Source organism: Pelobates fuscus, chromosome 4 (assembly GCF_036172605.1).
Source record: "Pelobates fuscus isolate aPelFus1 chromosome 4, aPelFus1.pri, whole genome shotgun sequence".
Taxonomy (NCBI): Eukaryota; Metazoa; Chordata; class Amphibia; order Anura; family Pelobatidae; genus Pelobates; species Pelobates fuscus.
The window spans coordinates 153,344,143-153,366,805 of NC_086320.1; the positions used below are offsets into that span (position 1 = coordinate 153,344,143).

General features: G+C 42.0%; 1 protein-coding gene across 2 annotated transcripts in view; it reads right to left on the bottom strand.

Annotated features, from left to right (window-relative positions):
- CDKAL1 (CDK5 regulatory subunit associated protein 1 like 1) overlaps positions 1 to 21,934 on the bottom strand; it is an 858,136-nt gene extending 836,202 nt beyond the window's left edge. Inside the window, exons 1-3 of one of the 2 annotated variants that reach the window (XM_063450500.1) lie at positions 21,816 to 21,934; positions 19,740 to 19,779; positions 16,007 to 16,170 (exon numbers count right to left, since the gene is read on the bottom strand). In XM_063450500.1, coding sequence (XP_063306570.1) covers positions 16,007 to 16,167 — 161 coding nt within the window. In that variant the 5' untranslated portion in view covers positions 16,168 to 16,170; positions 19,740 to 19,779; positions 21,816 to 21,934. Of the gene's footprint in view, positions 1 to 16,006; positions 16,171 to 19,739; positions 19,780 to 21,809 lie in introns of both variants that reach the window. The other variant, XM_063450499.1, reaches the window with a different exon arrangement.
- Between the last annotated feature and the right edge of the window lie 729 nt (positions 21,935 to 22,663).

A 22,663-nucleotide genomic window follows, 5' to 3' on the forward strand; every position in this document is an offset into this window, starting at 1 on the left:
GCAGAAGAGTTACAGGCAGAGTACTGCTCCCTCACACGCAGGAAGAGAGCAGCCCCACTGGATACCAGAGAAAGACCCACTCAGCTTTCCCAAAGGTAAAGAGGCTGAGTGGGGTTCAATTAAAACCAAAATGAGAGTGTGCGCCTGTCGTCATCGCGTGTCCACGCATGCCCGCCCGCGGGCTCATGGATCAAGCCAGTAGTCAGCGTGTCAGAGAGTGCGAGCCTGTTGTCAGTGTAGAGTGTGTGCGTGCCTGTCAGGAATATGTGATTGCAAGCCAGTTGACAGAATAGAGCATGGGTCGTCAACCTGGTCCCTACCGCCCACTAGTGGGCGTTTCAGGATTCCAAGTGGGCGATAAGGATTTTCTAATTTTGAGAGACTGGGTGAGTGGGCGGGCGGGTGCGAGCCGGCGGTACTCCTGCGACCGGGTACCGTCATCACCACTTGCGGCCCTGGCAAACTGCCGAGGCCGCATATGGAGGGGTCCATGCTGTCAGGGCCACCCGATGGATGTGGATTGTGAGGGGGCCAGTCAGCGACCGGGCCCCCTGTGATTACATCATCTCTGCTGGGAGGAAGTGATTCCACGGTCACTCCTCCCAGCATACAGAGAGCCCACGCAGGAGGCCCACCTGAGCCACCACTGGACCCCAGGGAAAGTCACCCTCCTGCACAAAAAGGTAGGAAACAGGAGGGTGACTTAAATATAATGTGCTTGTGTATGTGCCTCTGCCTGTGTGCCTTTGCGCGTCTGCGTGTGTCTGTCTGTATGCATGCATGTCTGTGTACGTGTGCTTGTCTGTCTGTGTGTCTGTATGTATATATGTATGTATGCCTGTCTGTTATAGTGGGCTATAGTAAGTGGGATACCAAGCTCAGCCTTCCTACTGGGCATTGCTATAAGGAAGGTTAAAAAATAAAAAAGGAGAATTAGCGTTTGATATACTTGAGGAACATGGATAACTGTCTGCAATATTCCTCTTTTTATCTATAACCCAAACTGTTGTTTGGGAAAGTCTGATCACATGATCTTGTTGTACCCCCTCCCCTTCTTCCTTTCTGTACCCGACTTTACTTTTTGTTGAAAAAAATAAAAATCTCATATATAAAAAAAAATAAAAAAGGTGGGGAGGGGAATTGAGGAGGGAGAGGAGGGGAGCTGACGCACAGATGAGAAATCATATTATGCGCAAACAGAGAAGTCTGAATATCACCGAAAGAGGAGACCTTTGTTTGTTCCTTACGAAAATCGAACCAGATATCAAATATTTAGTCTTGCAGCATCAACCTCAAGGATCTCAATCACTAGTAAATGTAATTTCCATTTACTTTGTTTTTCTCATTAAAATTCCCAAAGTTAAAAACATTATAAACATGCATTAAGTAGAAATAAAAAGATAAATATACGTACATTTCTTTTTTTTTTAAAACACCCTCCTTTCGAAAAAATATTCTGCACTTGCACGAAAACTGGTGGGCAGTAAGGAAATTTTTTCAACCAAAAAGATGCATTAGTGGGCGGTAGGTAGAAAAAGGTTGACTACCACAGGCATAGAGTGTGTGTGTCTGTCCGAGTGAGTGAGGGAGCCGGTCAGATTGAGAGTGTGAGAGCGAGCCTGTCTGTCAAGAATGTGTGCCTGCGAGCCTGTTGTCAGCGTACAGTGTGTGAGCGCCTGTCCGAGTGAGTGAGTGTGTGTGTGTGTGTGCGCGCCTGTCAGGTTGGGTAAACGAGCGCCGTTTAGGTACCTGCCCCCTCCGATAACATTAGGAAGGTGTTTTTACTCAACCTTTCTCCCCTCCCCAATTGTCCCGCGCTGTGTCAGTTTCGCCCTGGCTGGTACCACCTCAATGGCTATGACTATCAATCTTTATGAGCTCAGCTAAATAATGGAAAGCATTGGCAGGATTTTTTGCATGCACAGCAAATGTACCAATCCGCAACTCCTCATAGAGTAAATTAATGAATCTCTATGAGGAACATTCAGCACCTCCATGCAGAGCTTGGAGACACTGAACGTGGTGCAGCAGTGACCAAGGACTCTCTAGTGGCAGTCTGAGTGACTGTCACTGGAGGTGTTACTAAGCAGCAATGTAAACAGAAAAGGCAGTATTTACATTGAAAAGCCTTCAGGGACACTCAAGCTGTAGTGGTTCTGGTGACTATAGTGTCCCTTTAAGAAATGCATTTTCGTGTTGAAAAAGACTGGTTCCTAACTTTAGCTGGCTCCTAGATTCCAAACAAATGTGTCAAGCCTTGCTTTAAACCTTCATCATTGTGTTACCTGCTAATGGTAAAGTTGAACAGTTATTATTTTATCAATTTGTTAAATATTTGCAGAGGAGTTTCTCTCGGAGTAGCTCTATTATAATACGCAGAATTTGTGAAGCACCTATCTGCAGTAGGATTTAAGACGTTTTCAGAATTACAACATGCCCTTTACTTATCTTCAATGCTTTAATTGTTTGTGTATTTCAACCACACGGCTTATCCTCTTTCCTGATGAGTCAACAATACTGACTGACCCCAATTGTGATTTATCATTTTTTGGACTATGCAAGTTATTGTGCTACTCTATAGATTCTCAATTATTTTTATTGGACTGGATTATGAAGAAAAAAAAAATAAAAAAAAAAAAATGATATGTTTTGAGTGCTTTCGGGGGAAATATGTTTTCATATTTAGCACTTAAAGATTTCATCAGGGGCATATCTGAAAATTGTAATATTACAGAGGACCTTTTAGGCTTGGGTTCAATAAAAGAGTAGACCAGTGGCACAGAAATGTTGGCAAATATTTTGAAAATGTGCCAAGACTGAGCTAAATCCCATCCGTGGGAAAAACAGACCAACGATTGATGTGAAGAATGGAATAGTAAATTTACTGTAAGACCATCAGGGTACCAGTGATATGGAATGGGATTAATTACCATTGCATCAGCAGCAGCAGTTGTGTGCAAAGGTTTTAAAATAATAACTAAATAAAATAAATAAAAGCTTGCTGGCTCAGTCATGGGGATGCATTGAAAAAGTTTGTCAGAAGTCATTGTTTTTCTAAAAGAAAAAGCTAAACCAACATGACTGCTGAAAGAATATAGTTAACGTGATTTAGCATAACTAGTGGTCATAACTGGTCACCAAAGTTCAGCTAAAAAGGATGGTAATGGACATAAATCAATTCAAGCCTTGGGCTGGCTAGCAATGTAGCAGCCTGCAAGGCAAACATGAATTTGAGTCATAATTTCAAAAGCAGAAACTTGTCTGTTTTCTATATTGCAAAGAAATGGCACAAAAATATCCAGAGAGGAATATAGATTACGCTTACCAAAAGAAAACTGGTAAGATTACAGCGGTTACAACCCATTCATTTTTCAGCACCGCTCCAACACTCGTAAGTCACAGTTTAAAGATCGACATTTTAAATATTTTACAAGAAACTATCAAACAGAACGATTTGGAAGAAAACCGAAGAATGCTGCATTATGTGCAACCTTGTTTGGATTCACATACATCAATGACTATACATTTTGAACAATGAAAATTAACAAAAGTAAATTCTGAAACAGATGAAAATGGTCAAGGAATTCTGTAGATGTTACCCAGCAGCATGAAAACAGATATTGGAAAGATCACTTCCAAGAACAACCATCTCATTGACATATGGCAGCAGCCCTAGGTCAGAAATTCAGTCAGTCAACTGGCTACCTCTAGAGAAAAAAAAAAGTTGTGCACCCTTACCCTAAATGCACTGGTTTTAAGAAAGTTTGTGTTTGGCAATATGGAGAAAGAGAAAGAGAGAGATCAGCTTTATGGCTCCCCGATTCAAGTTTAGAAAAAAGCAGCATGGGATTTATGTAACGTACATCGTACGTAGAAACATTTTGTGATTAAAGAAACAGATTTACGAAACACCTTGCAAATCCCTTGGCTCAGTAAAAGGAAGTCGTGTTAGATTGCAGAACTTTCCACTCTTCATTAAAACATCCTTTAAGAACATAAAAATAGACCAGTGTTGAGTAAAGAGCAGACAGAAAATGCAGCAAAGACTTTATTGCTCAAGTTATATGTACAGTGTTTAATAGGACTTGTTTTGTAAGTTGTAGGGACTGAAAAAATGGGAGCCCACATCTAGAGGACAATGTCACATCATACAGAACAGACCCACGACTTCTAAATATGAAACTGAGCTTCAAAGACTGCATATTGAAATCAGTTGTGCTCTGTGTGGGGTGGGGGGGGGGGGGGGGGTGGGGGGTTGGGGGGGGAGGGAGGCACTGAAAGCAAATAGGTGATAACTGGACATGTATGTTGTTAAACTTATTCCAGAGATGCTAAATAATCTGTACAAAACATTCCCCATATTTCATGGCACACTAAAAGCACCATAACCACTACAATTCACTGTAGTAGGTATGGTGCCAGGACAGCACACATTTAAGAGTCAAACCATATCCATATGGTTTGACACTTACCCGAGATCCCTGAGCACACACACACACACACACACACACACAAAAAGGTTATGGTGGGGAAAAAGTGGTGATTGAAAACCCACAGACTTCAAGTGGAAGGGGTTTTTAATCACAAGTTTGTTTGTTTTTTTCCCCACCATAACCTTTTTGGTTTTTGCTTCCCAAGCACTACCAAGCCTCAATAGCAACCAGTAACCTCATGCGGATTTGCCTTAACACTAAAACAGCTGTCCATGAGTGGTTCACTGGCTTTGCATCTTTTCCTAAGTTGTGTTTCAAAGCTGTTGCATACAGCAAACACAGACTCAAAGGAATCCATGTTTAAAATGGAATGAGGCAACAATGCGGTTCTTTGTTAAACTAATTTGCATATGCCCACCCATAATCCTTTGCGGCAGTATCATCACTGCAAATTTGTGATTTTGGTAAAAAAAAAAATTAAAAAAAATAAGTCTTATGGCTTGACTGGTGTGCAGATTCATTCTCTCTGTCACTTGAGGCAGTATTAACACTGCAGTTTCTCTAAAACTAATGTACATTTTATTAGTTCAAAGTGACTGAATTTGTATTTGCTTTTTTAGGGCTGAAACAAAGACTGCAGAAAAAAAAACATTTATTTGAATAACAATTGCACTGTAACAATAACTAGTTTCTTATGAATAATATTGTATTGGTCTTATATTTATAATTAATGAGATACGAGTTTAACGTCCATGCTAAATTTTAGACAATATATGCTTTAATATTGCATTTTAAAAGTGGGATTGTTTGGGTTTTTTTTTTTTGTATCTCTTCTCCCTCTCAAGACCTTCTGACCATTCTCTCAATAAAATAAATCAAGATAGCTAGTGTACTGCACCTTTCTTATCAATTGCACAGGGGAATTATTGCATTATTTGTGCGGATTAATTTAAGTGCTTGCCACCTAAAAGGGATGATGTACTAAAGCAAGCACGTCAAACTTAAAATCTAGCACTGGCCAAATAAACAAGGTTCAAGTTTGTGGGCCGCACACATTTTTTTTTCAAAAAATCCCCCTCTACTAAACCTCTCCCCGTTTAAAATAAAAAAATAAAACAAATTATTACCAACAAGCAGACCCCATTCACATTGCCGCTGCTAGTATGCAACTTCGGAGTCTAGCCTCTGGTATACCCCCAACGGCGCTGTCCACACCCTGTGCCAAAGCAGATCCTCCCGCTACTCCTTGAAACCTTGTAAAGGTGGAGCACGTTGACATCACGTCTGAATGTGACATGGCGTTGCGTTCTGCCGTGCACCGCCCGGTCCAGCCGCAGCCATTGCAACACACAATTCATTTTATTTATTGCTTCCTACCATTGGGAGCTGGTGTGGAGCCTCTCCCTGGGGTCTCCCTTCCTGCTCCCTAACGCGTGCAGTGTAGTGATACTGGGCTGAAATTACATCATATTCCGGCACCACTACAGAGGGCTCGCACGAGAAAGCAGTGAGGAGCAGGAAGAACAGACTGAGCTCACTCGCTGTCGCCAGTGACCCCTTTCCTCCCGGCCGGGTAAATTTGAGCAGAGTAGGCACCTGCAATGTGGGGAGAGCAGGGGTCTACTCTTCCCTGTGCCCTAACATGTCAAACTCGCAGCTCGCTGGGCCGCGAGTTTGACATGCTTGTAGTAGAGTATTAATTCCAGGGACCTAGCGAATTGACTAACTGTTGGAGGTGCGGACAGTATATATGTACGCACACTTTTGAATTTGATTTTTTTACCCAATACACAATAGCCGAGAAGTGGCTCTATTCTACTTGCGGTTCCCAAATATGGTTAAAGATAAATACAAGTTTATAATACATTTGTGAACAGCCCCCAAATTGACGATAGCTAGCGATTGGAAATCCACTTCCCCACAAATAACACGTAAGGTATTAGAGCAAGTTCATGAACAATGTAAAAGAGAGTGGAATAGCTCACTCTGAAAACTACAGGAATGAATCCATAGAGAAGTGGGAACGAACACACACACATAGTAGTAGCTTGCACTCCAAGAAGACTTTTGTAGTGCCCGGTGCTGGTTGTGGCAAAGGTAGATATGGGTGTAGAAACAATCGCACTCCTGGGACTTGGTTGAAGTAGTAAAATTTTGCTTTTATTTATTCCATATAAAATATCAACGTTTCAGCTCCAACATGGAGCTTTCATCAGGACAGGTAACCAATGTCCTGATGAAAGCTCCATGTTGGAGCTGAAACGTTGATATTTTATATGGAATAAATAAAAGCTAAATTTTACTACTTCAACCAAGTCCCAGGAGTGCGATTGTTTCTACACACACACACACACACACGACCATTGGCTAAAGTTGTAGCTATAAAAATGAATATTTTTCCTATCGCATGACCCCTTAGTGTGGCCTGTTTTTTTTGTTTGTTTTTTATACGCAATGTATTGTTTGACAGCATTATATTTTATATGTATGTAATGGTATTGAAAATAGAAAAGACTATAAAAGAGTGATGGTGAAGAGTTTCTCCCCTTAGGGCTTTCTCAAGTGGATATCCAATTGAAAAAGCCCTAAGGAGAAACGCTTTGTGGAAATTTTAACTAACTTATTTAATAAAGGTATTTTGGCCACTTTTTTGTTACCATTTTTATTATCTTACTACCTGGCATCGGAGTTTTACTTGTTCCAGAGAGATACTACACCAAAGCAGCCTTGGTGGGGATACCACTTATGCCCTATCATTGAGCAGTGCATCTGCCCAATTAAATGTGAGTAACCATTTGGTATTTATATACACTCTCCTGGTTTTATCACAGTGAGCACTAGTGTTTGTTACATATGGCCCCCATCTGACGAGATATCTACTTCAACAACACTACCTCACGTATCCCATAAGTGGGGATTATACCACTGTACGCCGTTTATACTAGAGCTAGTTTTTAGCTCTCAAAAAAAGTGGTTAGGACCATAAAGGCCTTTTTTATTGGCTACCTATTTGGGTTTTATTGCACTATTAGATTTTCTTTTCTCTTCACCCCTTGATCCCACTTCTTCATAAAGAACTGTGATTGTTCTCTTATCCCAAGGTTTTACTGGAATATATATATATCTATATAGATATATATATAAAATATTTCTTATATTTAATTGTACACATGATCTCTTTGGCACCACCTTTGTCTACTTCATTATACCTAAAGAAATATTACACAAAAAGCAGTACAATTAGAGCACTCCAAAAGATGCAAAAATACCCAAACGATCCTACAAAATGAGCACAACTACCCCCTTATCCAGGAACAGGATCCAATACAATCCCCATGTGAAACAATTGCTTAGGGGAATGCACACAGTGCCCCACCACAGCAGCCTCAGCAGCACACTCTTTGATTCAAACTGAAGAAGTCCTAATGATCCAAATTGGCACTCCAGTAGTCCAATGGATTTTTGCCTCAATTTTAATAGAAAATTTAAAATCATTCTGTTAAAAAAAATCAAGAGTAAAAACAAATTTTAATAAAAAGTAACAATTAAGTAAAACTATTCCTATAACAGCCTTAGTTTCAAAGTATCCTTTCACTAGTGAAACATTAAAATGTCTGAATCTGGTTTCCAAAGTGTAATAGTTGACTGTTACCAGCAGGGGTCTCTAGTACCTCTTCTATACAAGCAATAAAATTACTCCTTACAAAAAACTGGAGCCTAGTGTTATTGAGGTGCAATAATACTATATAACCAACAGAGGACACCCCTACACTAACCGCATCAAAATTAATCCAAGTGGTGGGCCTAAAGTACACTAATAATGTGTTACCAGGAGGTGTCACCCTGCAACCGTACTGACACTGAAAGATTTTACTAATAGTTAAGAACAAATACGGAAAATACAACCCTATCAGAGTGGCAGAAATCACTTACTTTTTATAAAGAGAAATAAGGTAATCCTACAGAAAAGTGCCCATACACTGTCACAGCACCAGTGCATTTATCATCCGATAAGAGGGAAAAGCTCATGGTCAGCTGTTCTCTAATCAAACCTAATAATTTTAGTTCATAGGTTGTAAACTCATTTGAGAAGGGCCTTCACCACATCTTGACTATTTTCCGTATGTAAATTACTTGGTGCCAAATATCCCCATTTTATAATGGTCAAGCACTGTTGAATATGCTAGAGCTATATAAAATGACAGCAACAGTACACTGGTCTGTCCCTGTAGATTTCTATAGCAGACTATAAATCTCGAAATAAAAAAGTTATAAAGTAAAATGGAAAAAAAAGACAAAAGACCCACTTAACTAGGAAGGTGCAGAATAAGCAAGGTAAACACTAACAGATTAGTAAGTAAAAGCATGAACAGAGTTTTTGAATCACATGTAGACTGAAAGGAACAAAGTCAAAAACAAAGTACCTCTGCTTGAATAGTGAGCAGTCATGTTTGTATTAATGATATAATTCAATTAAATTACACTCTATGCGTATAAAATGTTAAGCATGGCACAGGTTTGGTTTTCAGGTCGAAGCCTCATCAAAAATAATTTAAGGAGTTGACTGTAAAGCAAAGTACAAATTCTTTAGAAAGTATAATGTGTGCATGTTTATCTTACAAGTTTAACTAGAAGTGTAATCCCTAATCTAAAAAGGTGCACACTAATATTTTAACTCATACAATTCAAGGCTCTGCTGTGGTATGTTTATTGAGGAGAGTCCAAGTATGGCAGCATTTATGATGTTTTATTCACTTAACAGAGTTGTTAAGAATGACAAGAGTTCTAGATTTTAAATAAAAAATTGCCACGCTGAAATAGTGGAGAATTTTAAAAAATTATGCAATTCTTATGTTGTTATTTTTATCATAATTTTTCATCTTCCTAGATAAAGAAAAACACAGAAATCTGACAGCCATCTCGGAAAGACTTGCCTGGTAGGGCTCCTACTCACCAATCAAGAAATTACCAATGTTATTCAGCCTTGGAACACACTCAAGTGCAAACTTACATGGCAAAGAATGCAGTGGAGCTCTTTTGGGTCGAGTTGCCCTTAGTTTGCAGCCTACACAGCATGGTGTGCTTGCGGTGGGAAGAAATGGCAGGTCTCCTAGCCTAAAGCTGCCGTTGTAGTTTAAGGCTCTCGCTGATGCCCCATTTCCCCCACATTACTATCCTGGTCTCCACCAGGGAAGAAAGCCTGGCTGGTCAAAAGACACTCAACCGCTTCCCCACTACGTAATTACTATGCCTTGTCAGGGCAGCAAGACGGCTGCAGAGAGGGAGATTATGTCCGGACGAGATGCAGGGCCATATGTGAAGCGGTTTGGCGGCATGTCTGCGCTCATACATCGTGGCCTGCTTTTTCAACCAATGTGGTGGCCTTAGTGTCTCAACATGCCGCTCTCCCTCTGGCCCAACATAATTTTTTTATACACTGTATGTTTGGGGTTTAGGAATGACACCTTAATGAGTGTAACGTACTGCACTGCAGTAGCACTTTCCTCTGATGCACCTTTGTGGGTTTTTTTTGTTTTTAAATGGTTCCAGTTTGTTGTCCACAGCCTTAAGATAACTTTGGGCAATATTAGTCACACAGGACTTTAATTCTACATCGCAGCTCCACTAGTCTATGCAGACTACTTTGTCCTCTCTTGAAAGCATGGTGTGGAAACAGCAGTGTTCAAATTTAGCAGAGTAAATGAGGCATCGGCTGACTGTTGGATACTTATCATTTGCCAGTCTGAGTAACTAAGACAAGAGAATGTTTCTTACCGGTCTACTCGAATATAGTTTCTCTCATTGTGCGAAGACAGATATTTAGCTACACAGCAGTTTTGCATTCATTTTAGCTTTTTAATTCAAGTTTGTAAACCAACAACTAGTTTGACGAATACAAACTATTCTCCTAAGCTTTCAGAACCTAAGCTTTCAGAACCCTCATTTATTACTGCAAAATAGGCCTAGACTAAAAGTTTACTTATGTCTTCAAAATGTTAGGTTTTAGATTTTCATGTTCTGAACCAATCTTAAGTCTCTAGGAGATTGTCATCATTACAAAAAAATAAAAATTTTTTTTTAATGGGGCATTGTGACTGATGTGGTGGAAACGTACGCACATTTGTTCCTTTTTTTCTCCCCTCTTTCTTGCAACAGATCTCTTTATCTGTCAAAATTATCATACTTGCACTGCAAAAATAAAGATTTTAAATAAATAAAAAATAAATTTCCCAAAAAACAGCAATTTTACTTACCGTAAATTCCTTTTTTCTTTGTATAGTGGCAGTACTCACAGTTGGGATGTTCCTTCTTCCGGTTTTTATGCCTGTGCTCCGCCTGCTGCCTCCATAAATCCTGTATGCCCTGTACACACGCCAGTAATAAAAAAAGAACCCAAACGGAGACTGAATCATGCAAAATTCATTTAATCTATACAAAAAGTGGAGGGAAAGCCAGTACTGCCACTATACAAAGAAAAAAGGAATTTACGGTAAGTAAAATTGCTGTTTTTCCCTTCGTATAGTGGCAGTACTCACAGTTGGGATATATCAAGATCCCTGTAAAAAAGGGTGGGGACTCAGCAGGCCACAGCTTGCAACACCTTACGCCCAAAATCAGCCTCAGATGATGAGAATATGTCCAGCCTATAATGCTTGATAAAGGTATGCAATGAAGACCAAGTAGCCGCCTTGCAGATGTCTTCAGGCGAAGCCGCAGCTCTTTCAGCCCATGAGGTAGCCATAGCCCTAGTTGAATGAGCCCTTAATGGGAATTTAAGGGGAATCCCTTTGGAGCGATAGGCCAACCTGATGGTATTTGTCAGCCATCTAGCTAATGAGGGTCCAGAGACAGCATTACCCGCACATTTGCCTTGAAAGTAGATGAAAAGATGATCTGAGGATCTAAACTCCTGAGTTTTCCGAAGGTAGCATTTCAGGGATCTCCTAACATCTAGGAGATGCCATTTTTTTTCTAGCTCAGATGTGGGTGATTTACAAAAGGCTGGCAGAACAATAGGCTGGTTGATCGTAGCACTTGAAATAACCTTAGGCAAAAATGAAGGTCTGGGATGTAGAACTACTTTTTCTTGATGAAAAATGGTGAACTCCGGCGAAGATGATAGAGCTCGGATTTCACCTATTCTCCTAGCGGAGGTAACCGCCACCAGGAAGGCCGTCTTGAAGGTAAGGAATTTGATGGAGACTTGAAAAAGGTTCAAATGGTGGTTCACAAAGGGCCTGAAGAACCAGAGACAAATCCCATGTAGGAAAGGAAACCAGCCTGGGAGGCCTCTTCAACCGTATGGACTTAATAAACCTTCGAACAAGAGGGTTAGATGCAATATCCTGAACCAGGAAGTGACTAAGCGCAGAAATCTGGCCCTTGAGTGTAGATACCCCTAGGCCGGCTTCAAACCCATCTTGCAAAAAAGAAAGAATTTTCGGAACTGAGGCTTTGGCCGGATCAGAATTCCGGAGATAACACCAGGTTCTGAACTTCATCCAAACCCTGAAGTAGATTCTTGAAGTGGACGAGCGGACAGATGACAGCAAAACGTCACATAGACGGTCAAAAAGACCCTGACCTTGGAGTATCATCCTTGCAGCAACCATGCCGTCAGGTGAAACATTGCTAGGGTTTCTTCTGGAAGCTTCACGTTCTCTAAAATGTGAGAAGAGACCGGGAGGTGCCAACGAGAGATGGCCATGTTTTCCACTTCCGAAAACCAACTTCTGTTCGGCCAGAAGGGCAGGACTGCCAGAATTCTTGCCTTCTCCCATCTTATTTTCTGAACAATACGTGGTATAAGGGCTATAGGAGGGAAGACATAAGCCATATCAAAAAACCAAGGGATCGATAGACCGTCTAGGACATCTGGGTAATCTCTTGAATGAAGTGACGCAAATCTCTGCACTTTTCGGTTTCTCCTTGTTGCCAACAAGTCCATCTCTGGCCTGCCGAAGCATGCAACCAGCTCCAGAAAAACTTTGTTTGATAGAGCCCAGTCTGCTTGAGACCAATGGCTTCTGCTGAGGTCGTCTGCAATAACGTTTAGAGACCCTTTGATATGGGTAGCTGATATTGCGAGAAGATTCGCTTGGGCCCAAGCCATTATGTGGTAGCAAAGATCTTGAAGAGCTTTTACCTTTGTGCCCCCTTGGCGATTCAAGTAGGCCACCGTAGTGGCGTTGTCCGACTGAATCCTTACCGACTGATTGGCGATGAGAGAACCAAAGGAAATCAGAGCTTCCCAAACCGCTTTTAATTCCCTGAAATTCGAGGAAGCGCATGCCTCTTTTGTTCCAAAGCCCTTGATGGAAATGAGAGCCTAGATGAGCGCCCCAACCCATCTGGGAGGCATCTGTGGTTATCGTAATCCACCGGTTTAGTGCGAACGACAGGCCCTTTGAGATGTTGTCTTTTACTTTCCACCAGTTCAGTTGTCTTTTCACCGTGTCGGATAGGCGGAAGGGAGAGTCCAGATCTTCCTGTTTCCGCGTCCACTGGGACAGAATGTCCCACTGTAACGGTTTGGATTCCGCTTTTGCCCAGGCGACGGCCGGTATTGTAGCCGTTAGGAGGCCTAGCAACCTCATAGCATCTCTGATTGAGCTTAAGTTTCTTTGCAGCTTTGATACGGCTTTGAAAATCCCCACTTGTTTCTTTTCTGGAAGAAAAAGAGATAGGGACTGTGAATCTATCCAAAGCCCCAAGAATACTAAACTCCGAGACGGAGTTAATTCGGACTTTTCCAGGTTCAGGATCCAACCGTGATCTTTTAAAACCTTCCTTGCAATCTTGATATGAAGTTCTAGCAGTTGTCCTGACTGGGCTTTCAGGAACCAATCGTCCAGGTATGGAACAATCGCAATACCTTTCAGACGTAAAACTGCTGCCACGGGTGCCAGAATTTTTGTAAAAACTCGAGGAGCTGAAGATAGGTCAAAGGGAAGAGCCTTGAACTGCAAATGGAGAATCCTTCGCCTTCTCGTTAGAACTGCAAATCCAAGAAACTTCCGCCACTGGTATATGCAGATAGGCGTCTTTTAAATCCAACTTTGCCATGAAATCTCCCTTTTGTAATATGTGTGTTACAGACAGAATGCTCTCCATACGGAACTTCTGGTATGGTATGCAGGTGCTGACTTGCTTCAGGTCTAGGATCGGACGAAAGGATCCATCTGGTTTTTGCACCAGAAAAAGGCGTGGTGGGTACCTTCTCCACCACATTTTTTCTTAAAAGGATGAGTGCTTCCGTAAGCAGAGCCTCTGTTTTTACCTTTGAAGGATAGCTTGACAGAAGGAAGGATGGCTGGGGACTTGATGAAAACTTTATCCTGTAACCTTCTGAAACGGTTCTTAAAATCCACCCATTTGAAGTACTCTTTCTCCATTCGTGGGTGAAGAACCGAAGGCGTCCTCCCACTCTTTTGGCGTCAAAACTTCCTCTTTTTGTCTTGTCTGTTGGATTCATGCCTAGACCACTGGCTGTTGTTGCCACCCTGTTTGTGGAACCTGCGAAAGGGACCGCTGGCCCTTGTACTGGAATCTCTTATATCCCTGGGCTCTTGGTTACAGCGGAAGGGCTTTCTTTGTATCTGACATTTGTTTAATAATGTCTTCCAACGGAGTACCAAACAGCTTGTTCCTCTCGAAGGGTAATTCACATAAAGCTGCTTTCGATGCTGAATCAGCTGTCCATGTTCGAAGCCAAATAGCCCTCCTGGCTACTGATGATAACCCCATAATTCTTGCTGATAAACGAAGAAATTCCTCAGCAGCATCCGAAAGGAATTCATTGGATAGCTTCAGCAGGAACATGAGATGGGAAGGGTCCGTATCGGATTTTCCCATAAGGGAATCTTCCAGTGCTTGAAGCCAAACACTCTGGGCTCTGAGCACTGCTGAACCCGCAACTTCAGCTCTGCACTGAAAACCTGCGGCCTGGTATATTCTTCTACATGAAGTTTCGGCTCTTTTGTCCATAGGATCTTTGAGGCCTGAGACTTCGCCAATGGGTATAGTGGTTTTCTTAGATAGTTGGGCAATCTGAATATCGACTTTAGGAAGATCTTCCCACTTTTCCTCAGACTGTAGTTTGAACAGCAGTTTAAAATGTTTTGAAATGAACGCCCGTCTTTCAGGATTCTTCCATTCCCTGTGAAGGAGATCCAATATTTTTGGAGACATAGGGAAACCTTTAACCTTCACATTGGTAGGTTCCGTCTCTTGAAAAGCCGCACTCACTTCTTTAATGAATCTTTTCAATTCTTCTGGTGGAAAACCCTCCTCCACACTAGAAGCCAGGCTGGAAATATCCGAAGGGGAAGAAAGGGAACATTCTCCAGAAGAGACGTCAGACTCAGAAGGGGATCTATTCCTCCTAAGTTTTTTAGGCAATTTCTCTTGAATTGCAGGGTCTTTCTTCATCGTATCTTTAAAAGACTCAAATGTCTGGGACAAATTTTCCTGAAACCAGCCCAGGAAGGATGCCATATCCGACTGTTTTGTTTTTTCAAGTAATTCAGAAGCGCATTGGTTACATGTCTTTTTGCGACATCCGTCAGGTAGAGGAACAGCACATTCCAGACAACTTAAGTGCTTAGACTTGCTTGTGGCTTTTTTGGGCACAGAAGTAGACATCTTGTCCTTATCTGCCTTGTCCGGAGCTATAGGGCTGGACATATCTGTAAACCAGAATAAGGAAGCAATTAATAATAATTTATAGAAAATTAACGCATGCATTATAATAGGTGATAAAGAGGAGAGTTTAAATAGTTAAACCTCACCTTTATCCACCTGAGATCCGTGTAGGAGGGCTGGTGACACGGAGAAACCGAACTGTACACCCACCCTTGGGGTCAGAAGGGTTCAGCACAGCTTATATACCCATTTTGAAATTTCACGCCAAAACTCCGGATCGCGCATGCGCAGTAGCGCGATACCGGGTTTGGTGGAACGCAACGCCACCCGGGCGTGCGTTCCACTGCTGTGCGCATGCGAAAGTCCCACGAGGAGGACCGCCCGGGAACTCCTGAGGAAAAAAACACATAAATAGCCCTACCTGGTCGCGTTCCGTAACGCCAGACCGGAAAACACTCTGCCACTCAGCTCCCGCCCGGGGAGCTATCGGGCGCACACCTCCTCGATCAGCAGCCTGTGCTGATCGCACCTTCTCCACCAGACTGGGGAACCTGTCCGTCCCGTTGTCGGGACAAGAAGAACTGGCGTGTGTACAGGGCATACAGGATTTATGGAGGCAGCAGGCGGAGCACAGGCATAAAAACCGGAAGAAGGGGGAGCTTCTTGTCCCAGATTGGAAGGAACATCCCAACTGTGAGTACTGCCACTATACGAAGGGAAAAGTTGTGCATGTGAAAGGTGTTTAACAGGCAATGGAATACCCCTGCTAACTGTCTCACAATCGTTCAGGAATAATCATTTCACAACCTTTACATTTTTGACAGCTAGACATTTAGGGCTGATAAAGCTTTTTTAAGAAGTTAAAAGACAATATAAAAAATAAAATCTAAATGGAGACAAAGTATTTCAAGGCTGTTATGATGGCTAACCTGTCACTTGGTGGTTGCTCTTCTTGTTCTTTGTTCTGATTTCTTTTACGAGCTCTGGGCACGATATTTTGTCTTGCAGACAGGCGATCATTGGGCTTTGGGTCATTTGCAGAGACCATGTCTTCAATATCATCCAATGAAGAGTCACACGCAGCAGGCATTTTCTGCAATACATGAAAGGGTGGTTAAGCATTGAAGAGGATTTTAATTAACATTTGCACAACTTGTCACTAGGATCAGAGGCAGTACTGACGTTTAGGGATATTCAACCATCTTCTGCGGGACTGGTAGTGTATTTTGAAATGGAATTTTAAAGTTTAACCCCTCTCCCCCCCCTATCCTCCCTTCATGATATGACACCTCTAAACTCTAAGATGTAAACAAGCCACAACAAGATACTGCAATATATATTACAATGGAGGAAAAACTTGTATTGCTTCTAATCAGGAAAGCAAAAACGTATGCGAGTAAAAATGTTGTTTGCCTCCTGCAGATAGAGGCAGTACTGGTCATATACAAAAGCTAAATGAAGGGTGGGTCATTATTTAAACACAGCCTAGAGCACCTTATGCCCAAAGCATGTTTCTTCAGAGATAAACATGTCCAATCTAAAATGCCTGGTGAAAATCTATATGGGAGGACCAAGTCGCCGCCTTGCAAATCTGCTGGAGAGAAGCCAAAGCCTTAGAAGCCCAGAAAGTTGAAACAGATCTGGTAGAATGATCACGTAGCAAAGAAGATTTATCCTGTGATGAATATGCCAATGTAGCTCTTGATGTCTTGTTACCTTTGTAGAGGACAACTACTAATTATCTTAGTTCTGTTCAAATACACAGTGTCTGTTACACATCAAGAGAGTGGAATTTCAAATATTTGTTGCTCTTTGGGTTTTGACAAAGTGTAGGAAGAATAATTTCCTGGAAGCTAGAATTTGGCATTCAAATAAGAAAGCAGTCAGTTTGAAGGTTCTCAATGAGTTAGTTGAATAAAGCACATTCTTCATTAAGTTTCGGCTGATGTTTGGGTGAGCTGCTATAAATCACTGAAGGAATATCCTGCTGGAAAGGGAGGGATATTGACAGAGGTACTCAGGCTGAGTACCGAGCTCCGCTACACAGAACAAATGCTAGGTCTCTTAACTAGAAGTAAAGAGGAAGTCCTTGGTGAAGAATGCAGAACCCAAGAAAATTTCTGCTTGTTCACCTCTCACCACAGCCCAAGTTGGAACTTTGCTAACAAAAAGGAATGGAGGGCCGTTTGACATCACTATTTAATGGGATGATGTGCCAACAATGAATGGGTACAGTGCCTGACATGAGGGAAGCCAGAGGATTTCCAAAGAAAGGCAGGACAAGAAGAGAAAAGGATTTGCACTTCAGAAAACAGGCTTATGGAGGTGCTGGAACTGTTGGGAAGAAGTGGAGTATCCTGAAAACGCTATGCAGCTCCACTGAATGACACTGAAAACAAATTGCAATTTTCGGAAGATACACAGCAAAATTATATTGTTTAAAATTAGGAAGCTTTAAAACAGGATAACAGGAATAGATCTGTTTTTTTAGGCCATGACAGCTTTCTTCCATAACACTTGATGCCGTTGATTCAACAAGCAAGGGTCTCCTCTAGAAACACAGTAATTTCATCAGATCAGAAGAATCTAAACTACTTTAATTGGAACCTTTCTCTGCAGATGAATCAGAGATTGAGTCTGGCAATCTCTGATTACTCTTTTTAGGCCTCCGAAAAGGTCGAGAACAGAGGTTCCTAAAATGAAGATCACCAGATGCTTTAAAAACTATTGCTTCCGGGGGGTGGGGCCTGACCGCCAAGCTGGATGGACGTGGGGCATTTCGGCTCCCTGAAGAACCCTTCATAAATTACCCCTTCTCACCTGCAAAAACCCTCAGTTGCTGTGAGAGGGAAAAGGGGACCCGACCAACAATCCTCGGTGCCACAATCAGCTCCCATCCTGCCGGCGACACGGACTGAAGGGCAGATGGGATTGCGGCCTGCTGTGAGGCTCTGGCGGGAGAAGCGGCCGATCTCCCGTGCTTGGTCCGGCGGGACCGCTCGCACGCCTACTGAGGGCCCTGTTAAAACCATCACGGGAGTTGTAGTCCTACAAAATCTGGGGATCTAACTACTGTGCAACCCTCGTCTAGAGAATGGTTTTGGGAACAAGGCAGGGATTGTAGCATGGTAATTCCAAGAGTCTGCTGAATGTTCTTTTGGAACCAACACATCTCTGCCCTTTCAGCAGCTCCAGCAGCCTCTCTACTGCATGGATTGCACAATTTATTTTTACTTCCAACAAGCAGGGGTTAGATGCAACTTGAGCAGAGTAAATTTGTATTTTAAGAAAATGCCTTTACCTTCTGCACTGACTTGACTGACACGTTGGACATCCTTTGCTACAACAAGATTAAAAACCTTACTAAAAGCAAGAAAAGAAAGCAGTTCAAGGAATAAGACTATTTTCCTTATGTTGAATTCAGGTGTAGCCACACTCCACTGATAAGACATGCCTACAGCCTATTCAGCAGTCTGGGCATTTTCATTGAAAATTGACAGCACAGAATTGCCCATGAGTGTGTGGCACATTCCCCTCAAGGTAGAACGCAATGCAACCCATGCTTTTGTTGTGAAATCCAACCCAATACAATCGCGATAGACCAACCTTTTCCCGCACCTATCACAGCTAAACAGGCAGGGACTGTAGAACACAGACACCTGTTAAACATTTCACTTGTAGCCACAATGACAACAATGGCACCAAAGTTGACAGAACAAACACCAGAACTGATTCTTGACAAAATACAAAAGTGAGGGATCTTCCTGAAGAACTTGACCTTTACAGTGACAAACAGGGACTGGGGATAAAAGATTTTGGAGTCATTCATAGTACTGGTGGGTGGCTTCAGGAGTGTTACTTGCATATTTAAAATGTTAAATTACTTTCAGTGAGTACAGTCTGTCCAGGGAGAAGAGTGGAGGCAAACCCCATACATATTGTTCTGCTATCTGTGTGAGAAATAAGGGGCATTTTTTACCCCATGGTTTCGCTTTAAGCTTCACACTAAAGGGACACTATTGTCACCAGAACAACTACAGCTTATTGTATTTGTTCTGGTGAGTAGAATCATTACAGTCAGGCTTTTTGCTGTAATCACTGTCTTTTCAGAGAAAATGCAGTGTTTACATTACAGCCTAGTGATAACTTCACTGGCCACTCCCCAGATAGCTGCTAGAGCTGCTTCCTATCTCAGTCTTGCCTAGTTTGAATCACAACATTCAGTATCTCCTCCCTCTGCATGCAGACACTGAACTTTTCCTCAGAAATTCATTCATTCAATTCTTCTCTATGAGGAGATGCTGATTGGCCAGGGCTGTGTTAGACTTGTGCTGACTCTGCCCCTGATCTGCCTCCTTCACAGTATCAGCCAATCCTATGGGGAAGCATTGTGATTGGCTCAGAACAACACTTCTGATGATGTCAGCAGATCGCTTGCTGTTCTGAGGCAAACAGGGACAATACCAGCAGCTTCAGGCTTGAATACAAGTAAGAGTATACTATATTTAGGGAGGCAAGAGAGGGCCAGATGGTGGTTTTAACACTATAGGGTGAGAAATATAAGTTTGTGTTCCTGACCCTATAGTGATCCTTTAAGATTATTTTATTCTGGCTCCAGAGACCAAAGCTTTCTGCTTTCACATAACACCAAGCACTACTCACCTCAAACTGGATTGCTTCCGTTCAAACGAAATATGAATAACTAGATGAAGGAAAAAAAAAAAAAAAGACCGTAAGCATGTGCTCTAATATGATGAGTATTTCAACATTTATACCTTTCATTGCTTTAAAATGGACAACTATTTGCAGGATACACTGGTCATAACCCTTGCTAGAGATTTAACTTCCCAGCTTCTTTCGGACAAAACATAGAGTCACTTAATGGTCTCCAATATTTAAAGAAAAATAGATCAAAATATTACTATTCCTAAAACACACAAAGACATTCCAAAGCTTTACCGTAGACCGCTAAACTCAATCCATTATATATGAAAAAAGTTTCCTTTAAAAACACCACACAGTACCCAGGAAATCTCTAGTGTCATTATAAAAACAGTTCTTCTTGCAATCAATTGAGAGGTGTATACTGAAATCACTTAATATCTAACAAACCTGAATAAGGAAAGCAAACTTTTAAATCAGATTATTAGAAATAATACATTTAAAGCCTTTGGAATCTCTTGTTACCCTGGCACAATATTGCAGAGCGAGGAATGTTATTTCCTGCACTAATACAGAGGACTAAAAGCTTTTTGAAATTGCAATGTTGAATTTTCAATTGCCAACATCTGTTCAATCAGAGAGCACCTTTTGTTTTTTGAAGGGGGGAGCAACCACAAACATTTTAGAAAGATGGCAAGCAGATGTACGTGCGTAAGATCCATAGCTCCCTGGCACATATCAAACTATATTATTATTTGATGCGGGTAAATAGCTGGTGGTATAGGAGTTACTGAGTAGAACTGGTTAGATTAAGACTTCAAAACATTGTTTTTATGGGTTTTAATAAAGTCTATTTAGGAATCACCACTGGGTGCCCATAATAGTCTCTTTGTTACAGTTTGGAATGAAGGTTATCCCCATTCAGTCAATGATGCACCTTGGGAAAATTCTGGTGCAGTGCCTCTGCTGTACTTCCACTTAGTTGAGCAACACGCCAAATTTGATTAATCTTTTCCTGTCCTATCAACATGTAGCTGCTACTCCTACATATCCTCAGATTAAAGTTACAGCTATATAGGGGCCCATCTATTACTTAAAGGACCACTATAGTGCCAGGAAAACAAATTCGTTTTCCTGGCACTATGAAGTCATTAGGTCCCCTTCACCCTCATGCCCCCCCTCCCGCTGGCCTGAAGAGGTTAAAACTCCTTCAGCTACTTACCTTTATCCAGCACTGGGCTCCGTCGGCGCTGGTGACCTCTCCTCCCCCTCAGACGTTGGCTCCAGAGTGGAGTTGAACGCTCATGCGCGGCCAGAGCCACACGCACATTAAAAATACCCAGAGGAGAGAATTACTCAATGCTTTCCTATGGACGTCGGCGTCTTCTCACTGATTTTAAAAGTGAGAATCGCGGAAGCGCCTCTAGCAGCAGTCAGTGAGACAGCCACTAGAGGCTGGATTAACCCTGCAGTGTAAACATAGCAGTTTATCCGAAACTGCTATGTTTTCAGCTGCTGGGTTAAAACTACAGGGTCCTGGCACCCAGACCACTTTATTTAGCTGAAGTGGTCTCGGTGCCTATAGTGGTCCTTTAACTAACGTAAGCTCCCATCTGTTCCTGTACGTCCAGCTAGTCTTGTTGAAAATACATGTCTGTTAGTTCACCTATTGTACAGTGCTACAGAATTTGTTGGAGCTTTATAAAATAATAATGTAGGAGAGGCATGTTTGTCAGGGTATCAAACAACATTTTACCCTCACACCAAGCATTGAGTGGGGTACTGGTGGTAATACTGGCGCTTAGACTGTCTGGCAGGGCAGCTGCTGAGGTTGTTCAGTAATAGAGGCCATGCCCCTGGCTGAGCAGCAGGAGGAGGCCGAGGGCCAGCCAGTATGTACTGCAGCCAGCTTTGCCGTGTTACACTCTGTGCCCGCTCTCTGCCATGGGGGGGCAGGGGGCCAGCATGATCCAACTCACAGGGCGGGAAGCTGGAGGGCCAGGCAGTGCCAGGATAGCCCTACTCCTAGAGACAGACAGACAGCATGTATGAGTGCACACTCAGCCTCACACTCACCCGGCTGATGACACGTGCTGTCAGGGGAGCTCTCACACTGCGCGCGCGGTACGGCTGTCACGATCCACTAAAACTTTCCCACGAGTTCCACCATTGAAGTTTACCTTCCAGGCCACGCCCCCTCCGCAGCACATGCTGTACGGCCGCTGACTAGGGACAAATCGCCGAAATAGGCGAAATGGGTACTGCTGGTCGCACTGTAATCACACGTGGAATGTTTACTGGCGTAACGTGGATTAATATGAATGATGCCAGTCTGCACACATAGAATAGCAATAACTGGGTCACAGTTATTTCATTAGAATGATGGAGGGAAACAAAGTATAACAATATATACACTTTTTGATTCTCTTTAATAATTGCCATGATTATTGTGATTTCATTAAACTTTTTATATGGCATGTTGAAAATGCCCTAGTACTACTATTCTAAAATTTAAACAACTGAATCAGCAATGCTTGAACGTCTTACTATAATTAGTTGGGAAAGGGGTCTGTGGTTATTTATCCCTGAATGGCTGGAAATCTAAAATCACATTTTTTTCCCAACTGAAATAAAAGCTTTATTGCAAAAAAAAAAAAAAAAAAAAGTACCATTCGTACACAACAGCACAATATACGGTCATTAACCCCTTCAGGAACGGACTGTTTTTGCAATGTTTGTACATTAAGGACCAGAGCTATTTTAACACTTTTGTGGTGTTTGTGTTTAGCTGTAATTTTCCGCTCTCTCATTTACTGTTCCGATACAAATTATATATATTTTTTCAGGACAAAAAGGTCTTTCTTTACATACTATCATTTTTATCATGTCATATAATTTAATTTTAAAAAAATAATAAAATATGG